The 18,443-nt window shown below is 50.7% G+C and overlaps 1 protein-coding gene across 1 annotated transcript; it reads right to left on the bottom strand.

Annotated features, from left to right (window-relative positions):
• Positions 1-844: 844 nt before the first annotated feature.
• Positions 845-11,450, bottom strand: LOC115640876 (killer cell lectin-like receptor subfamily F member 1). Its single transcript, XM_030543954.1, has 5 exons — positions 11,339-11,450; positions 6,020-6,181; positions 4,490-4,644; positions 3,730-3,842; positions 845-2,006 (listed from the first exon to the last, which is right to left on the bottom strand). Exons 1-5 carry the CDS (start codon positions 11,421-11,423, stop codon positions 1,883-1,885), a joined length of 639 nt encoding a protein of 212 aa, XP_030399814.1. The 5' UTR covers positions 11,424-11,450; the 3' UTR covers positions 845-1,882.
• Positions 11,451-18,443: the final 6,993 nt, after the last annotated feature.

The following is an 18,443-nucleotide window of genomic DNA, read 5'->3' as shown; positions in this document are numbered from 1 at the left end:
GATGCCTTTTAATCTCATTGAGTTATCTTTCAAGGCGAGTTCGAGGCAGAGAAGCCGAGGCATGTAGAACCCTTTCGATTGCACTTGACTTTCCCCGTGATCAAGTTTTTAATCAGTGAGCAAAACAAACCGCAAAATCTGATTCAGAGTAAGCGGGTTGTTTTTCTTGACTTTGCTAAAGAAACTTGTATATGGACAAGGATCAATGTGTGCATAAAACTCGAAGACTTAAGAGTCTTTAGATGCTAGAAGGGTCATTTGCAAATGTTGCTTAAGAGTTTAATTCCCCTTGGACTCACTTGCCAGTTAAGTTACAAGTACTTTTGTAGAGGACAAGATGCATATTTTCCCCTAGTTTGAGGTGGCTGGGTATTTTCTAGCTGCATCATCTATTCATTCCATGGCGGTGGAATCTAAATAATTGAAATATATAAAGTCTCACAACTAACGAAAAATTAATCGAGTAATACCATGGAGTGTTCACTGTTCACCTATTTAATGATTTGCTGTTTACTTCTTTTGTTTTATAAAGTTTGCTATGACTTTGTCAGTCCTATAAGCTAACAGTCAAAAAAAGAGAACAAAACACTTCGTATTTTTTTTTTCTGCTGTAATTTGCTCATAGTCATAGAGTTTAAGGCTAGAAGGAACATCTTGTTTAATTCAGTCTGTCTTCTCTTCCCTCATTCTAACTTAGAGACAACTGAAAATTTTCTGATGAAAAGTTTGTCAGAAACAGGATTTGTTGAACATTAACTTTTCTTTTTGCAGAAACTTCATTCCAATGACTTTATATTTAGTTTCTGAAGGTTTTTTTTTTCCAATACAATCTCAGAGGGAAAGCCCCAGTGGTTTTTAGAATTTTGAAATTGTGCTGTTTTTTTTGTTTCATCTCTCCACTTTCTGGCTGCCTTCCAACTTTAGCCACATGGAAAACTAAGAGCGTTTCAGAAAGTAATATGTTATGTTCAATGAACATTTCAAAGTGAAAGTGTTCCTTAAAAAACTACCCTCCTATCCAGACGCATACAAACTCTTTCTCACTCACTGTCTCCCATGCAGAAGAAATTAGGAACGAGTAAAAACATGTAAGTGGAGAAAGAAGTTTTGCCCTTAAATTGTTCGATTGGGATGTTAAAAATGTTTCTTGGGATTTTTTTTTCCCTGTGGAAACTTTTGCAGCACAAAATGCTGCTTTTCCAGCTAGTTCTAGTCTGTATTGTTGTTGTTGCCTTTTATGTATCGGTTTATTTTTATTTTTCCCCCTGGCCTAGCACCATCTGATGGGCCGGAGTAGACATTGCAATGTCTAGGTTTGCTGCAGAGCACTCTAATCTTCTGCTGCGTAGCTAGAGTGGAGACCTGTGCTGGGAGAAAGGTGAGTCAGAAGCATATTGTATTTGACATGAGCTGGGTGACTCCTCCACACTATCCCAGTGGGAAACACCTACTGCAAAGATTAAAATGGGGGGAGAAGCTAATATACTAATCAGCGGTACAAACTCAGTACAGGCATTATTGTATAGATTTAATGTATCTAACGCTGTGATTATTTGTGCTTGTAATTAAAATAATTAATCAACACTCTGAGGCCTGTGTTCGTGAGGATCTGTCCTCTTACAGCCATGGCCTGCAAAGTGCAGCTCTGCGTGTGTTCCCTTCCTATGTGCGTTCGCATGCAGACAAGTTCATTCTGTGCGTGCACGTGCCCCTGCGGGGCGCTGTTTCTCTTGTGTATTTCTAAAGCGTCCCAGCACTGACAGAGCGCAGGGTGGCGTTTTCCCAGGCTCAGCGACGGCCCTCCACCTTTGAGAGCTTTACCCAAAGCCCGAACCTTAGTCTTGTGTGTCCCTTAATGAAACAGGGGATCCGCTAATGCCATTTATATCGGGACAGCTTCTCTCTGGCAAATCCATTTAAAGGAACCACTGCAGATTTCACCGCGAATCTGATTCTCCTTCCACACCCCACAGCTGTTTCCAGTGTCGGGGGCCAATAGTGAAACCCTGCAGAAAAACAGAAAGAGTCACCAGTGGAGTCTAGATCTCTTGCCTAGCTCTAGAGCAGCGCTTGCTTGTTGTTTGTGAGCACTCGGGGGTTTTTTTCCTGCAGGGTTCAGATACCTCAGTGAGCATGAAATGAGCTGGTAGGAGAATGGGAGAGGAACAAACCACCTGTGATGGGGGTTAGTCGCGTGGCTGCATGCACGGCAGGAATGTGCATAGACACTGGGGGAAAGGGTGACTGCAAGTGTTACCCAGGCCTGCTGGGTCCTGGGTTCAACAATAAATAAATAAAAAGAGTTTTTGTGCTCCATTCAAAAGCAACTGGAGGTCCAGCTTTGGCCTGCAGTCCGCCTATAGCCTACCCCTGCAGTAGACTCTCATGCACTAAACTTCAGAGGTCCCAGGTTCGATCCCACCCGCCAATGACGGGGCTCACAAGAGCCTCATCAGAATAGACTCTTGGGGGACGGGGGTCTCTGCAAAACTGCCAAGAGGGTGGGAGAGGGCGGCCATGGTTACTGAATTACTTACCCACCCACTCTGCTGGGCTCAGGTGAAACACACGACACACCCAGAGTTAATGAGAACAGACTCTGCCCATCTCTCCTCCACAGCTTTGTTCCCTCTAGCTGTCATCAGCTCCTCGAGTCCACCAGATTAATTATAAACAGTGTACTCAGCTTCTGTGTTGTGTCTCCCATCAGCCAAACTGTGCCTTACTAAACAGAGCCTCAAATTTTCTCTTTTTGGGGGGGTAAGTTGCAAGAGTTTTTGACTCTTTAAACCGCAGCGTGAGGGAGAATTACAATCACTGAAGTGCCTAGGAGCCAGGATCAGGTTATACGAGGCGCTATATGTTAGTTACTAAGGGTATGACAGGAGCACCTATGAGCGTAGGTGTCAACTTCTCCTGGCACCGGTGGGTGGTCACTCCCTCCCCCCTGCCCTGGCCTCACCCCAACTCCACCACTGCCACACCCCTTCCCACCCTGCCCTGCCCCCAATCCAACCCTTCTCCAAAGTCCCCGCCCTAACTCTGCCCTCTCACTGCCCCATTGGACTCCTTCCCCAAATCCCCGCCCCGGCCCTGCCTCCTCCCCCCCTCCTCCCCTGAGCGTGCTGTGTTCCCGCTTCTCTCTCCCACCACTTGTTACACCACAAAACAGCTGTTTTGCGGTGGCAAGTGCTGGGAGGAGAAGTGGGGGCAGCGCTCAGGGGCAGAGGTGGAGGTAAGCAGGGGTTGGGGGGAAAGCCTGGCTACCACTGGGTGCAGAGCACCCACCAATTTTCTCTATGGGTGCTCCAGTTCTGGAGCACCCTTGGAGTTGGCACCTATACCTAATGAGCTCCAGTCTGGGAACAGGCCCTCAGTGCGCTAGGAGCTGTACAAACAGAATAAAAAGAGAGCCCTTCCCCAAAGAGCTTCCAACCTAAGTATAAGAACAGATGGCGACAGACTGGGGAATACAAGGGAACAGTGGGATGAGGGTCAGTGGATGACATGGCAGGGTGCATGGAGTGAGACCCCCATTCCAGCTGGAGAGGCTGCAATCACTGTCTTTGTGGCTCACCTTGAAAATACGGACCTTAACATGTGCCCCCTGGGGTGAAAGTGACCTTTGCGAGCCAGCCCAGCAGAGCTTTGCATTTGGCCCCACGAACAGCTACAATGATCAAGTTACAAGGTGATTCCAGACTTAAATTCAAAACAGGAAATACTCACCCTGTTTGATTCAACGGGGAACCATCCACCCACGTCCAGTTTCCCTTGGAGGTTGTCAGGTGCAGTCCAATCCAAATGGAGTATTTCCCCTCCGTGATAGTTTTTATGAATGCCTGTAAAGTGTAGGCCAAGTACACTGATAAATGTAACTGCCCATAATTCACAAGGGGCCAGAACCTTGAAAGAATTTAGGCTTCTTCAGTTGATTTGAAATAAATGGATATAAGGAGTCAAAATTACCTGCAAGGATCCAGCCTTAAATTTTGAAGTTCTGGGCACAAAAGAAAGCGAAGTATCTGACATGCAGGACCCTAGATACTGGAGCTCTGGAGCTATATATATATATATATATGTATTTTGTAATGAGCTGCCAGCATGGTTCCAGAATAACCGATTACCATAATGTGAGTGACTCAAGTGAGGTGATCGCTTACCCAGTCCAGGGGTTAGGACGCTCACTGTGACTCAGGGTGGCTGGGTTCCATTGCTTGCTCTCCCAGACTCTCAGAGTGATCTTGGGGCAAGTCCCTCTGTGCCTCAGTTTCCCCAGATGTACAATGGGGAAACTGAGGCACTAAGGGACTTGCCCATCTGTCTGTCAGGGCTGATACTGCCCCATCTCATAGGGCGTTGAGATTAGAGTGGGAGGTTCAGATACTACAGCAATGGGAGGGGTGGGGGTTAGAAGAGCACTGCGTTTTGATAGGTCAAACTTGACAACTCTCCAGCTGAAGTTCCCACACCCTGCTATTGACTTTACCATCTCACGCTGGTCCTGGCTCATGAGCATTTGAGAGCTCTTCGCCGAGCAGTCCTCACGACTCTCGTTCCACTTTTTGCTCTCTTTGGAAAGCCAGTAGCACTTGTCCCCATGCAGCAGCCAGTTCGGGGCACAGAGTCTGCACCCGGGGGGCCCTGGAAGGGGAAATATCAAGAGATGAATTTACTGAACCTAAAGACTCAACAAAACTGTGCAAATGGTTTTGGAGCCTCCCAGCTAAATATGGTAAGCAGGGACTTTTCTCGCTTGTAGAATTTCATCTGCTTAGAGAAAAGCCAGAATTGGAAGAGCTGGGGGCTGTGGGTCCAGATAGAGGGGCACCAGTGGAGCTGTGGGATGGGGGGATCCCAGGGCTGGGCTCGCAGGGGCTGCGAGTCAGGAGTGAGGGGCACTGGCTGAGCTGTGGGGTGAGGAGAGTCTAGGGCTGGGACAGCAGGAGACTGTGGGTCCGGACTGAGGGGCACCAGCAGATCTTGGTGGGGGTGAAAGGGTGACAGGGACCCAGATGCAAATTAAGTTCTCCTGGAGCCCTGGGCCAGAGCAAGTGGGAGGCCCTGCTGCCAGAAATGTGGCCCTGCCCCATCCCTTCCTCCATGCCCCTGCACCCATTCCATGCCTGGCCCTGCCTCGTTCCCCCTGTTCCCCAGGGCCCCACCCCGCATTCTGTCCTGCCCCTGCCTGCTCCTTTTTGCCTCTTCTCCCCCTCTGTGGGGCTGCGACCAGAGAAGCTCTGTACCCGAAATCCTCCAGCCCCAGGACTGCGGCGGGGGGGGGGGAGGAGATTTTTCTGTGGCCCCCAAATTGGCTGGAGCCTCTTGGCATGGGTCCCCTGGGTCTGTGTGGTAATCCACCACTGCAGGGCCCCCACCCTGACACCTCCCAGCTGTGTGAACTCCCCCCACCAGAAGCCTTTGCTCAGTAAACCCTGCTCAGAGCAATGGGTCAAATGCCCCCAAACGTCCTTCTCCTGGAGTTAGGGGAGGGGAAACAGTCTCTCAGCCTTCTCTCCCCCATCCTCAGCTGCCTGGGCATCTCAGCTGCTACAGGAATTGTGGGGAAAGGGAACCACACCCACCCTGACCTACCCTGCTTCTCTAACCAGTTCCCTTTCCCGCTCCACTCCAGCAGAGAGAAGGGAAGCCGGCAGCCCGTGTGGGAGGATCTGCTGGCCTTTGAGATGACCGTGAGCATGTAGCCATGTCTCCTGTGCAAGGCAGGCTGGAGACCTTCCCCAGCCCGGTAACAGCTGCTTGAGCTGAAGCACGGGGTGGGGCTGTTCATTTTTCAGACGAGGTTCAGATGGGCAGGTCTGCAGCGAAGGAGCCCGGAATGGCCCAGATCAGCCGTACCGGCATTAAGGGGAGCTCTCCCACAGAAACCTAGATGTTGTGGGACCACGTGAGGCTGCCCTCGGCTTGACCCAAGCCCCGGATCTGCGAGCAGCACCCATGATTTGGGCTGCAGGGAGCTCTTCCGCCGACAGGGCGGGCGGAGGGGAGTTGCGTTTACCTGCTGAGCTGTTCTGAGGGGAGTCACACAGACGCCGTCTTAGGTGAGACGCCAAGCTGGAGTTGCAGTCTGTACCGTTTCCATTCCTCCTGGTGACCCAGTCACTCTCGGGGGCCACGGAGCCTCCGCCGGTCTCTGCTTTACTGCAGGGGCCCTGAAAAACTTCATAGCAGCATCGGTGTGAATGACTTAGGGTTGGAATGGTGAGAACACGGGGTTGTAACGGACCAGGGATCTCAAACGCAAATCACCACGAGGGCCATATGAGGACGAGTACGTTAGCCCGAGGGCCGCATCACTGAAACCTTTTCATACAACGATACAAATGTATAGTCAAAAATGAAGAGTAGTAAAGTATGCTATTAAAAATCAGTGTGTTAACTTGTTAAACACTGTAATGTGAAGAGGGGTTTTCATAAAATATAAACACCTGTAACTATTCCTTATGTGGTCAGTAACACTGATAATGATCTACATTAACAGTCTATCAACACAGCTGCAATGGCAGGAACTTTTTAAAGTAACTATTCATGCAAAATACGTTGCCACTTTTAACAAACATTCTTCCTAGCTACTCACAGCAAAGGATCAGACATGCTGAACTTCATACCTCAGATGGCTCGGCTAGTCCATGAGGCCCTTGTCCCACCTCTTCCCCGCCCCCATTCCAACCCCTTCCCCAAAGTCCCTGCCCCAACTCCGCCCCCTCCCTGCCCCTATTCCGACCCCTTCTTCAAATCCCCGCCCCAGCCCAGCCTCTTCTCCGCCGCCTTCCCTGAGCTTGCCGTGTCACCGCTCCTCCCCCCTCCCTCCTGGAAAGTCCTAAGCACCACCAAACAGCTGTTTGATGGCAGGAAGCGCTGGGAGGTAGGAAAAGCAGCGGGGATGTGACTCGTTCGGGGGGGGGGGAGGGAGCTTGGCTACCAGTGGAGTTGGTGCCTATGGTGGGCCGCAGGAAATAACTCCGTGGGCCGCATATTTGAGACCCCTGAAATAGACTATTTGCAATGGTCTATTGACCGGTAGGAATGAGGGGGTAGATAGATGGCTGGGTACGGGAATGGACAGATAGATAAGGTGGTACGGGAGGGAGTGGATGGGTAGATAGATATGGTAGTGTGTTGGTGTGGATAGATAGATGGCTGTGTAGGAGGATGGATAGATCAGGAGATGTGGGAGGGGTGGATGGATAGATAGGTGGCTGTGTCGGGGGATGGATAGATAAGGTAAAGCAGTGTGTGGGTGATAGGGTGGTGATAGATAATGGCAGAGGGACAGCTAGACAAGGTGGTGTGGGGGGATAGATTGTTAGATAAGGCAGCATCTAGGGTGTTGGATAGCTAGAGAAGGCAGTGTGGGGGAATAGATAGTCAGATAAGGTGACATGCGGGGGCACAGATAGATAAGTCTGTGTGGGGATTAATTCATTACAAACATTCAGCTCCATTCCACGTTAGCAAAGGGAAAGTTATCTGGAATGGGTCACTTGAGTGGCATACGTCAATGTTATCTTGTTCATGTAACATGTCCTGCTTGGGTGAAGTACCGAGTCATCCTTTAGCGACTGGAACAGAATCCTAAGTTGAGTTCTTGCCCCATGGTTAGCGTGTTAGCCTGGGACCTTGGAGACTTCCTGCTCTGCCACAGGCTTCCTATGTGACCTTGGTCAGGTCATTTTGTCTCATTGGGCCTCAGTCTCCCCATCTGTAGAAGGGGATAATAGCTCTGCCTCACAGAGGATTAATTTGTTCAATCTTGCGTGGTGCTCAGGTACTCGGGTAATGTTGGCCTGAGGTAGAGCGGCACTGTGGAGAAACACGAGAATGTTGGATACCTCACCGTATCCCCAAACAAGTGGATGGGTTGGTCTTGAGCTACTCACCCCAGATGCTCAGGGCCGTCATAGCTCCCAGCAGGATATGTTGTGCAGCCCCGCTGACCCTCAGAGCCATCTGATGCCAGTGGGGGAAGTGATGGGCATTCTGTAAGAGTGATGGCATGCTGACTAAGCACGCTCTGCTTATGGGTTAAGTGAGCTAATAATAATTATAAAAGGGGCTGGGGCTATAGTTAGTTCCTGCTGGTTCAGTCTGTCTTAACAAACCCTCCCAACTGGGGCAGGTCTCCCCTTATTGCGATAACAGAGACCAGTTTGTTAGACAGAATATGCCATTCTTAGAGCCCCCTGGGACTGTCTTGCCAGAATGTTTGCATTGTAATTTCTGGACGATAGAACTGATGAAGACTATGAATTTTCAACAAAAACAAAACAATTTCCCCTCCCCCCAAAAAATCACCAAAAACTGAAATATTTCAATTTGGAAATGTTTTATTTCGTTGTGGGAGCTGTAGTTCAGGTTCCTAATCTTCTCATTCTCCCCTATATACCAGGCTCCTGGTTGGACTACAGCTCCCATGATGCCTTGTGGTCTTCTCTGTTGCGGGGGGAGATGTGCATCACAGCCCCTGGCCTTGGTGCATCATGGGAGATGTAGTCCAGCTGGGGAGCCCGGCCTAGAAGAGACTGGGGACAAAGAAACTACACTGCAACTCCCATGTGGCACCAGGGCAAGGAGTTTTATTTTCAGGCATTCTGGTTTTTTAACCAAAGAACCGACACACATTTTCTGCAGAAAGCAAATGTTGTTTGCAAACAACAAATTATCTAGCTGAAAACTTCCCATTGAAAACTGATTCAACAGACAAATTTCAACCAGTCCTCCTGTGAATTAGTAGCACACAGGCTTACGCTTCTTACACCTTCATTGTCTACTATGACTCTGGATGGTCTCACCATCCAGCTAAATAATGGATTCATTTGTACTCTTGCTATGATTCACGTCTCAATATCTGCCACCCACATTTTTCCTGCCTTACCAGGCCAGCGTATATTCTTATCACATATACAAGAATGTGTTAAATCTTGTGACGCAGGTACCAGCTTGCAGCCCTGACTGGTAGCGGTCCAGTCGCCTGTGGAAGAAAGGGAGAAATGCACAGGCACTAGCTGGCCTCATTGCGGTCTTCATCCTCATTGTGCTATCTCAGCCTGTGACCTACATGAAGCTCAGCACAATGAGGTGTGAAGTGAGATCTCTGTGGGGAAAGGTTACAGAGATGAACGGCGAGATGAACGGCCAGCTGTCACTGAGCTGAATTTGTTGCTGGTTTATTGTGTCAGTTTAGTTTGGTGTCAGCCTTGATGGGAACCCTGGGTGAATACTGTTACCAAAAAAAAGCAACCGTTACTCTCGGATGTATTAACTGGAGCGTTGCAAGCAAGACGCGAGAAGCGATGGTTCTGCTCTACTCAGCACTGATAAGACCTCAGCTGCAGAATCGTGTCCAGTTTTGGGCGTCACGCTTCGGGAAAGATGTGGACAACTTGGAGAAAGTGCAATGGACAGTAACAAAAATGAGTAGAGAAAACACGACCTACGAGGGAAACCTAAACAAACCCAATTTTTTTTTTCAGTCTTGAGAAGAGGAAGACTAAGTGGGGCCATGACAGATTTCACCTACATAAAGAGTTTTGTGAAGAGGAGGGTGATAAATTGTCCTCTTTAACCATTGAGGATAGGCCAAGAAGCAATGGGCTTAAACCGTAGCAAGGGAGGTTTAGATTAGACATTAGGGGAAACGTCCTAGCTGTCAGAGTGGTTAAGCACCAAGAACAGAGGGAGGTGAGGTTGTACAATCTCCATCATTGGAGATTTTTGAGGACAGGTTTGACAAACACCTGTCAGGGATGGTCTAGAAAATACGTAGTTTGCCTCAGTGCAAGGGACTGGACTATACGACGTATCGTGGCCCTTCTGGTCCTACATTTCTATGAAATTCTAAAGTCAGTGGGAGTTCTGCTATTGACTTCAGTGGGGCCAGGATGACACCGTCAGCCGTGGGCCAAGGTTAAGGCCATGCAAAGTGAACGCTACTCCCTTGGGGTTGGTGGGAATAAGAGCTTTAAAGGGCCATGCTACCCCTAAAGTGAGGGACAGTGGCTGAACAGAAGCGGATGATTCAATGTTGCATCTGGTAGAGCCTGGTGTGAAATTAATTTGCCCCTAGCAGCCTTCAGCTGGGGAGAAGAGACAATAAGGTGGGTTTGATTCTGCCATCCTGGAGGAGGATGGGAATTTCCACCCCCCCTTACCACAGGGGGTTTAGCTGCTACAGGCAGAGCTGTGTCATAATGCCCTGCACTGCAGGAGGTTTGTGGGGCTGACCCAGTGTTTATGTGACAGATGCACTTTGAGCGCTGGTCACACACAAGAGAAGAGTGATTCTCTCTATCCTATGCAGAACTGAACACCTCCAGCAGGAGACACTGGAATCATTATCCCTCATCTCCTCTTGCCCCTGAACCCCAGCAGATCTTCTGTGGCTTCCTGCCAGAATCGGATCCCAGCTACCCTAGGGCAAATACAGAGTAAAACAGTTAACTGAGGGGAGTCACTCCAGATTTACAGCAGAGTCACTGAGACCAGAATCCATCCCTGACTCCAGTGCCCGCAGTGAACGTCGCTCCAGGTTAACAAAGACCAGACTCCAGCCCTGAATCTATTGATGTCAGTGGGGTCGCTCCAGATTTACACAAGAGTCATCAAGGTCAGAATCCGGCACTGAGAGCTCACTCCGGATTTGCATCGGTCTAACGGAGATCAGCACCTGGCCTTAATTCTACTTCTGTTAATTATTCAATATCTGTGTTATAGTCGTTCCTAGCAGCTCCCTTGCACTGTACGCGCACGGTAAAAGAAGAGCAGCTAAGATTTTGCCATCTCGTTTACGAGAAGATGTTACAGGGGAACGAATCAACAAGACCACTCAAGGCTCCCGCTAGAGTAACCGAGAGCTGAATGAATAAAACACCGAAATCCTGGTCCTCCCAGATTCTTCCTGCTAATTACCACTCATCCTTTCCCAGACATGCCCACTGCAGCTCTCTCTCTGCTCCTCGATTTGTCCCCATCTGCTCCACACACAAATCCCAGAGCGACACCTGTACAATTCCCTTCTTTAACCAAGAATCCTTAGAGGTCCTATCACACAACTCGCCTTCCTTCAGATCAGTGTGTAATACCATAAGCGGCCATGAAGGGTTCTGAGACACCTCGCCATTCAGGAGGTTCTCAGAGCGCGCTCTACTGTGTTAAAGGATTACAGATCCCAGTTCAGACCCATGGGCCAGTGCTCCACATGACACTGAGCAGCAGCAAGGTGCTGTACAAGCTCCCTTAAAACCCCCCACGCTGCAGCATGCATTAGAAATACAGGATCACGCCCATCGTAAGAACATTGGTGGTAAAATCCACTTACTCAGGTGGTGAGGAGGTTGGGGTCGGATGGTGAGGGACGAATCTCCACGGATGTTTAAATCAGCATAGACTATTTCCCCAGCCATGGCTGGTTCAACTGGAGACAAGCACACGCCCAGAGGCTGGGGATCTGAGAAAGGGGCAGCTGCTTCTTTATATGTGAACTGAGGCAGGTGACTCAGCCAACATCAGGAAGTGGTATCAGGCAGAGGCTGCTCAGTGTTTTTTTTTTCCCTCTTCCTTACTGAAGGCGAACGAAGATACTGACTCCATATTCTGCTCTAGGGTGATTATGTTGCAGAGCCAGAATTTTTGGGGTGAAAGCATTATTATGTTCATGGCATATCTAGAGACAAATTAGATGAAAAACATAAAATATTCTTGATGGAAGATGGCAACGTAACAGAACTTTAATACTTAGATTTTAAAATGATGAAACATAAGAACCCCAAAACAGCGAGAGACAAAACAGGCTGCTCCCTAAGGCAGCGAGGCACAACTCAACTCTACCTTTTTCAAGGTCAGCGCTTTGCAGACTGACTACTGAGACCCAAATTGCAGGCTTCCCTACACAGCGCCTTAGCCTGCCAGCAGGACTAGGAACCCCCCTGAAAATTTTAAGTGATAGTGTAACCCACACAACTTCTGGGTGTGGTGTTCTGTCCCATCTAGTGACACCAACACCACTTAAGAGAGAGCTAAAGTGAGTCAGTTTTAGCTAACAACCAGCTGGCTTTTAGCTCAAGCACTAGGCTCCAGAGGTCCCAGGTTCGATCCTGCCCACCGACCACCGGGGTATGTTGGTGTTACAACAGCATATAATGTTTTGCAGTTTTTGATACCGCACATATCGTGGCTTTTCCTGCACTAGAAAGAAGTGGGAAATGGTTTGACAATCATGCTGTGAGCATTCATAAGGTGTTAGCTGGCTGTGGCCATCTTGAATCTAGGCACCTCCAGCCCTGTCCACCACAACTGTAAGAGTGACATACACTTGGCTTGATGTCTGCGGTGATCATGGCTGAGTTCCCCTTTGTGGTCTCTAACAAGGCTACTCGGCAGGGGCTGTGAAGATATGGGTGCATCTCCTTTAAGCAGGCTGCTAGGTGAGCAGACGGGGGGAGTTTCCAGAGAGAAAAGCCCCTCTGGGCAGCACAGCATGCCTTCAACAAGGCAGGTGTTCCTCCAGAGCCCTGCCTTGGTCAATGTGCACCTTCAAAGGCCATGAAAGTTTTGGGGAAGCTGAAAATGGGGCTAAAGAAAATCCAGTTTCTTTCAAGTTTTCCAAACCTTTAAGAAGCTGCAAGGAGACAGTTACCCCCAAACTCCTTGGCAGCCCTTAAACTGCTAGGGGAAATCCAGTCCAGAAGCCCCCTCTTTCCAGCCGATCATCCTATATCACCTTCCCCAACAGCCCCTCTCCATCCTTTGTCTTCGGTCCCAGGCAAACAGGTCACCTGGGCCCTCTCCCGGGCTCTGTCTCTTCCATCTTTATTCCCCACTGTCTGAAACTGTCTGGTCAGGTCACTAAGGGTCTTCTCACCTCAGCCCTTTGTCCTCCCACTGGCCAGAACTGGCTGCCTTCCCAAACAAGGTGGGCCTCTTGGTCACCAACACGACGACTGAGGCCTGGTTTAGGCTCCAACATCATTCAGGGATGTGAAAAATTGAAGGCCTGGGGCGCCACAGTTAGGTTGACCTAACCGTCGGTGTGGATGCCGCTAAGTGGACAGAAAAATTCTTCCATCAACCTAGCTACTGCATCTATGGTATGTGAGCTTCTATTGGTGTGGGAAGCATCTACACTGCAGTGGCACAACATCAGCACTGTAGCTGTGGCTTCATAGCAGCTGTAGTGTAGACATATCTAGAGAGAGCTGGAACAGCAGTGGGAGCCAGGAGCAATGGAAGCACCCTAAAAAGGGGCAGGGGGGGCCACAGGCATCCAAACCATGGCCCAGCCCCCAAGCATCACCCCTCCAAGGCCCTGTTCTTGCACCGCCCCGTCTCCCCAAACCCCTGCCCTCACACCACCTTCCCTAGGCCACGCACTCACACTGTCCCTTTCCCCAAGGTGCCACCTCTTCCCCATGATCACTCCCCCTGCTTGCTCCTATCCGCCCCCTCCCCTGTCACTTGCCCTTTCAGCCAGTAAAATGGAGGGGGCATGGCTCCCTGCCCCCCTCATCCCATTCCGGTGCCCGTGGTAGGGGCTGAAAGTCAGGATTGAGGGCACCAGCAGAGCTGTGCGGAGGTTGGCCAGAGCTGGGATAGGAGGGAGCTGTGGTTTGGGAGAGAGGGGCCTCCACAGAGCTGAGGGGGGGGAAAGGGGGGGAAGGCCAGGATTGGGATAGCAGAGGGCTGTGGGTCAGGGCTGATGTGCAGCAGCTAATCTATATGTACGGGACAAGCCTAACCAGTTTTCCATTCCCTTGGGCATTGAGCCTGCGGTTTTTAAAGGACCTAGGAAGACGAGGCCTGGTCGACACTAGGAAATTAGATCGGTGTAATGACCTCACTCGGGGGAGTGAAAAATCCACACCCGTGAGTCACACAGGTCAAGTGACCTGACCCCCTCCTGTCGGCATATTCAGCGTCGTCACTGAAGCGCTGCAGGGGTGCTGCTGAAGTGTTTCGTGCATAGACAAGCCCTTAAGCCAGAGGTGGGCAAATTATGGCCCACGGGCCATGTCCGGCCTGTGGGACCATCCTGCCCGGCCCTTGAGCTCCTGGCCTGGGATGCTAGCCCCCAGCCCCTCTCCTGCTGTCCCCCCTCCCCTGCAGCCATGCTGCCACGCAGGCAGCACGGCTTGCACCTGCCCACCTCCTAGGCTTTCCAATAAGCCAGTCCTGCTGTTCTGAGTGGCACGGTAAGGGGGTGGGGCGCAGGGGGGTTGGATAAGGGGCAGGAGGTCCCGGCAGGCAGTCAGGACAGGGAGCACTTGGATGAGGTCCTGGGGGCGGATGGCAGTTGGACACAGGGAGCAGGGGTGGGTAGGACCCCCCAGGCCAGATCCATGGACGTTAGACTTTGAGGAGCTAGGCCCCAGTCCCTGGCTTCTGACCCTCAGCCGAAAATGAGCCTGTGGCCTGCAGCAGTAACGGCGATTTCCTTAGCTAGCAGCGCTGAGGCCAGAGAGATTATTTTTAGAGCGGCCGCCTGGACGCTGCTACCAGGCCTGTTTCTGTGCTGGTGTTCATTGGGCAACTCAACGGGAAATCGTACCCTCACAAGCTTCAACAAGCTGATCAAATCCCACCTCACGCTGGGCCTGACTTTATGCCTCGTTTCCTGTGCAGTGCAAAACCAACGGTGTGTTTGCTGCTTTCGAAATGGGTCCTGCTTTCCGATGCCACTTGGGAAGCAGTAGCTGCCAGGAGAGCGCTAGGATACACAGGGCAGTGGCAGTTATCACAGTCGTAGAGTTTAAAGCCATAAGGGACCACCAGCCTGTCTGCTCTGCCCGCCTGTGTATCACAGGCCACCAACACCACCCAGCACCTCGCACACCAAACTCAACAACCGAAATGAGACCAACACATTACAGCCCCCCAGGAGACTAGACTGTTGTGTGCCACAGAAAGAGAACAGGAGGGACCCAGGTGTCCCCATGCCCAAGGCCCCAGTGGCAGGGAAACAATGAAGTGAGACACACCCAGATAATCCCGGCAAGTGACCCACACCCTCTGCATATATGAATAAAACCACATTTAAACACAACCTGCAGGAAGCAGCTAAGGCCGAAGGAATCCTAGGATATGCCCATCCAAGAGAGAGTTAGGCTGGCAGGGTGGCGGGGCTGGTTTCCTTACATGATCGCTATCATCTATGATTTAACTTTCTTTTCAGACCAGGCAATATAACGTTGCCTCTTTTGGGCCAAGCAGTTTGCCAATATTTGCAGTCTCTGAAGCAGCTGGCACTAGCCACTGTTGGAGACAGCAAAGAATCCTGTGGCACCTTATAGACTAACAGACGTTTTGGAGCATGAGCTTTCGTGGGTGAATACCCCTTCCTCAGATGCATGTTGGAGGCAGGAGCAACAGGTCCCTCACCAACACTCAAACCTTGGCCCTGCCTCTATGCCACCCCTTCTCCCTGAGGTCACGCCCCCCACACTGCTCCTTCACCCTGAAGCTCCGTCCCTGTACCACCCCTTCCCCCAGGGCCTCGCCCCTGCTCCCTCCTCTCTGCCCCCTCTGATCCCCGTCGCTCACCCCTATGGCCAATAAGAAGTGAGAGGGCATAACCCTTCCACTTTTAAAAGTGATGGGGCCATGGCCTCCTGCTAGGTGACCAGATGTCCCAATTTTATTGGAACAGTCCTGATATTTGGGGCTTTTTTCTTACCTAGACACCTATTACCTCCCACCCCCGTCCCAATTTTTCACACTTGCTATCTGGTCACCCTACTTCCTGCTACTTCCGCCTCCCGTTCCGGCGCCCCTGGTTGGAGAGAATATACTGGACTAGAGGGATCTCAGGTCTGATCCACTCTGGGAATTGCTACTGTCCTTCTGGTGATTAAAACCTTTGTGGTGTTGTTGGAGGGATGGGAGGAGACCTGATCCCACATGAATTAAGGGTTGGTTACCCGTACACATCTCACATCATGCAGGAGAGGGGACAGCCACTCTGATCTTAGTGATCTGGATATAAATTGAGAGTGGTCCCAGTGCAATCAGTGGAGTCCGATCTGGATTCTGATCTCAACAACCCCAGTGTAAATCCAGAGTGACTCCAGTGAAGCCAGTGGGGCTGGATTCTGATCTCAACAACTCCAGGATAAATCCAGAGTGACTCCAGTGGAATGGTTCTGAATATGCTCCATTGTGAGACCAGCATTCAGCTCATTGAAGGTGATTACTCTGGATTTACACCAGTCTAGTGGAAAGCAGAATTTGGCCCGTTTCGGGCTCAGCCAGCTGCTGATACTGGAGGCAGGAACGCTATAGAGTTTCTGTTTCTTTTACACGCTGGGGAAATCCCCATGCACTTGCTCTGGCCAGGGTCCTGCTCATCAGGGGTTTCCCAGCCCGTGTTTCCCCTTGGAAAGGTGACGTTAACCCCTGCCTCACCAGTGACCCCATCACCTTACCTTACATTTCACAGCACTGATCAGCTCCCGGGGTCCAGTCTGTTGCTCTGCTCTCCCAACGCGAGCAGGCCCAGTATAGGAAGGGGAAAAGGGCACATGTAGGTGTCCCTTAAACTAAAGGCACGGTGCCAGGGCAGGCGCTTATGGGTGGGGACATGTGCCTGATTAACTGATGGGCCTGCTACCTGCAGAGATGGGCTGTACCCTGGAACTCCTGCAATTAACCAGCTTGACCAGCGGGTGTCCTGAAATCCAGGAATGACTCCTGGTTTCTGTAACCGCCCCCAGCCTCTGGCAACTGGCCGAGCCTGAGACATTAGCCATGAAGTGCTTGTGTGCCTCAGGGGGACCAGCCCCCATCAAGCCTCCTCCCCCAGCTCTTCCAGTGTCACAGTCCCATCTGCCCTTATGCCCATCTTCTGCCTGCATGCAGATCTGGGCTCGAGTCCCTCCGCTGGCTCAGGGCCATCTTCTAATGCCAGCTGGGTTGGACTCTTCAAAGTAACCAGCTGCAGACCGAATTTCGATCTATGAATCCCTGTGACAGCTGTGCTCATCTGGGACAACGCAACTCACAGAGACGCTGGGGGCAAAGCATGCTCCGTCAAGGGGATCTGGCTGTGGAACAATCTTCCAGAGGAGACTGGACCCTGCCGGCGTCTGCCCATCTTCAGGAGACTGGAAAGCTACTCCACCATAAGTGAGGCTCAGAATTTGAACACCCCGTTTATTCCCAATGCCCTACAAAAAGACCTCCCTCAAGCAGGGTTCTGAACTCATAAAGAGAGAAGAGCCAGAGACACTGTGAAATCCACTAGGGACTTTGCAGTTGATTTTTTACAGAAGGTGCCCAGATACCATGGTGATGGGCAGCAGGATGCAACTCACCGGGCATGTCTACACTGCAATAAGGAACCAGCTGCACCAAGTCTCTCAGCCCAAGTCAGCTGACTCGGGCTCACGGGGTTGGGGCTGCATGGCTATAAACCGCAATGTAGACATTCAGGCTCGAGCCAGAATCTGAGATCCTGCCCCCATCCTGGGGTCTGGGAGCCCAAGCTCCAGCCCCAGCCCGAACGTTTACACTGCAGTGTTATAGCCTGGCAGCTCAAGTCACCTGACTCGGGCCATTCATGGCCGTGCCACGGGTCTTTTATGGCGGGGTAGCCATACCCTCAGACGACCAGACCTGCAGAGTGCCAGCAAAGGAGGAGGTGGGGTTGTTAGGCTGAGGACAAGGAGTCGGTAGGTTTTTCTCTCTCACCTTCTAACCTTAACTCTGCCCCTTTTCACCCCTCTGGGAGATCACAGCATCGTACCAGCCTCTGCCAGCCAGTAGCAATACCCACCAGATCAATATTGCTGCCCAGTTAACAACTCTGGGTCCCAAGGTGTAGCTCAGGAGTGGGGATGGCGAGCAGTGCGGGGCACAGAGAGAATGACAGGTCTATTAGGGGAGGAGTGAATTCTGTTATAATCCCGCACCATTCCCAAGGGAGCAGCGTTAAAATTGGTGTGGCAGTTTCTCCGTTCACTTTGCATTTCCTGATTTTCCCCAAAGTTCGCATGTTAGGAATTCTGTTCTTCCATTGCAGACGGGCCCAAGGAGCACAGGGCAGTGGTGAGGCTTCACCCTTAACTCCATCTTCATGATTTTTGTGCATATGAATCTTAATGTCTTTTACAGTGCATACATGAATTTAATGCCTTACCCCCTGCCTAATTATAGCAGCCTTAAATTTCTCCAGCTCTTTCCCTGGCAACAGCTGATTTCCAGGAAGCTGGCAACAGAGAAAGGTGAATCAGGCTCTGGCACTGAGTTAACGTCTATTTATGAGAAACCACTGGAGAGAAAATAGACTCTGTCCAGGATCAGCGTGACAGAAGGCTAACTTGGCAGCCCAGTGCCGTTCAGCTTTCTCTGTCCACCTCCCTCTTCACTATGGATCCCGAATGTGGTTTGTTTAGCTAGCAAAGAAAAATAGAAAGTTTAAGGGGTGGGGAGAT

Source organism: Gopherus evgoodei, unplaced genomic scaffold (genome assembly GCF_007399415.2).
Source record: "Gopherus evgoodei ecotype Sinaloan lineage unplaced genomic scaffold, rGopEvg1_v1.p scaffold_32_arrow_ctg1, whole genome shotgun sequence".
NCBI lineage: Eukaryota > Metazoa > Chordata > Testudines > Testudinidae > Gopherus > Gopherus evgoodei.
Note: the sequence above shows the minus strand (reverse complement) of the source record. Positions and strands in the feature narration are given on the sequence as shown.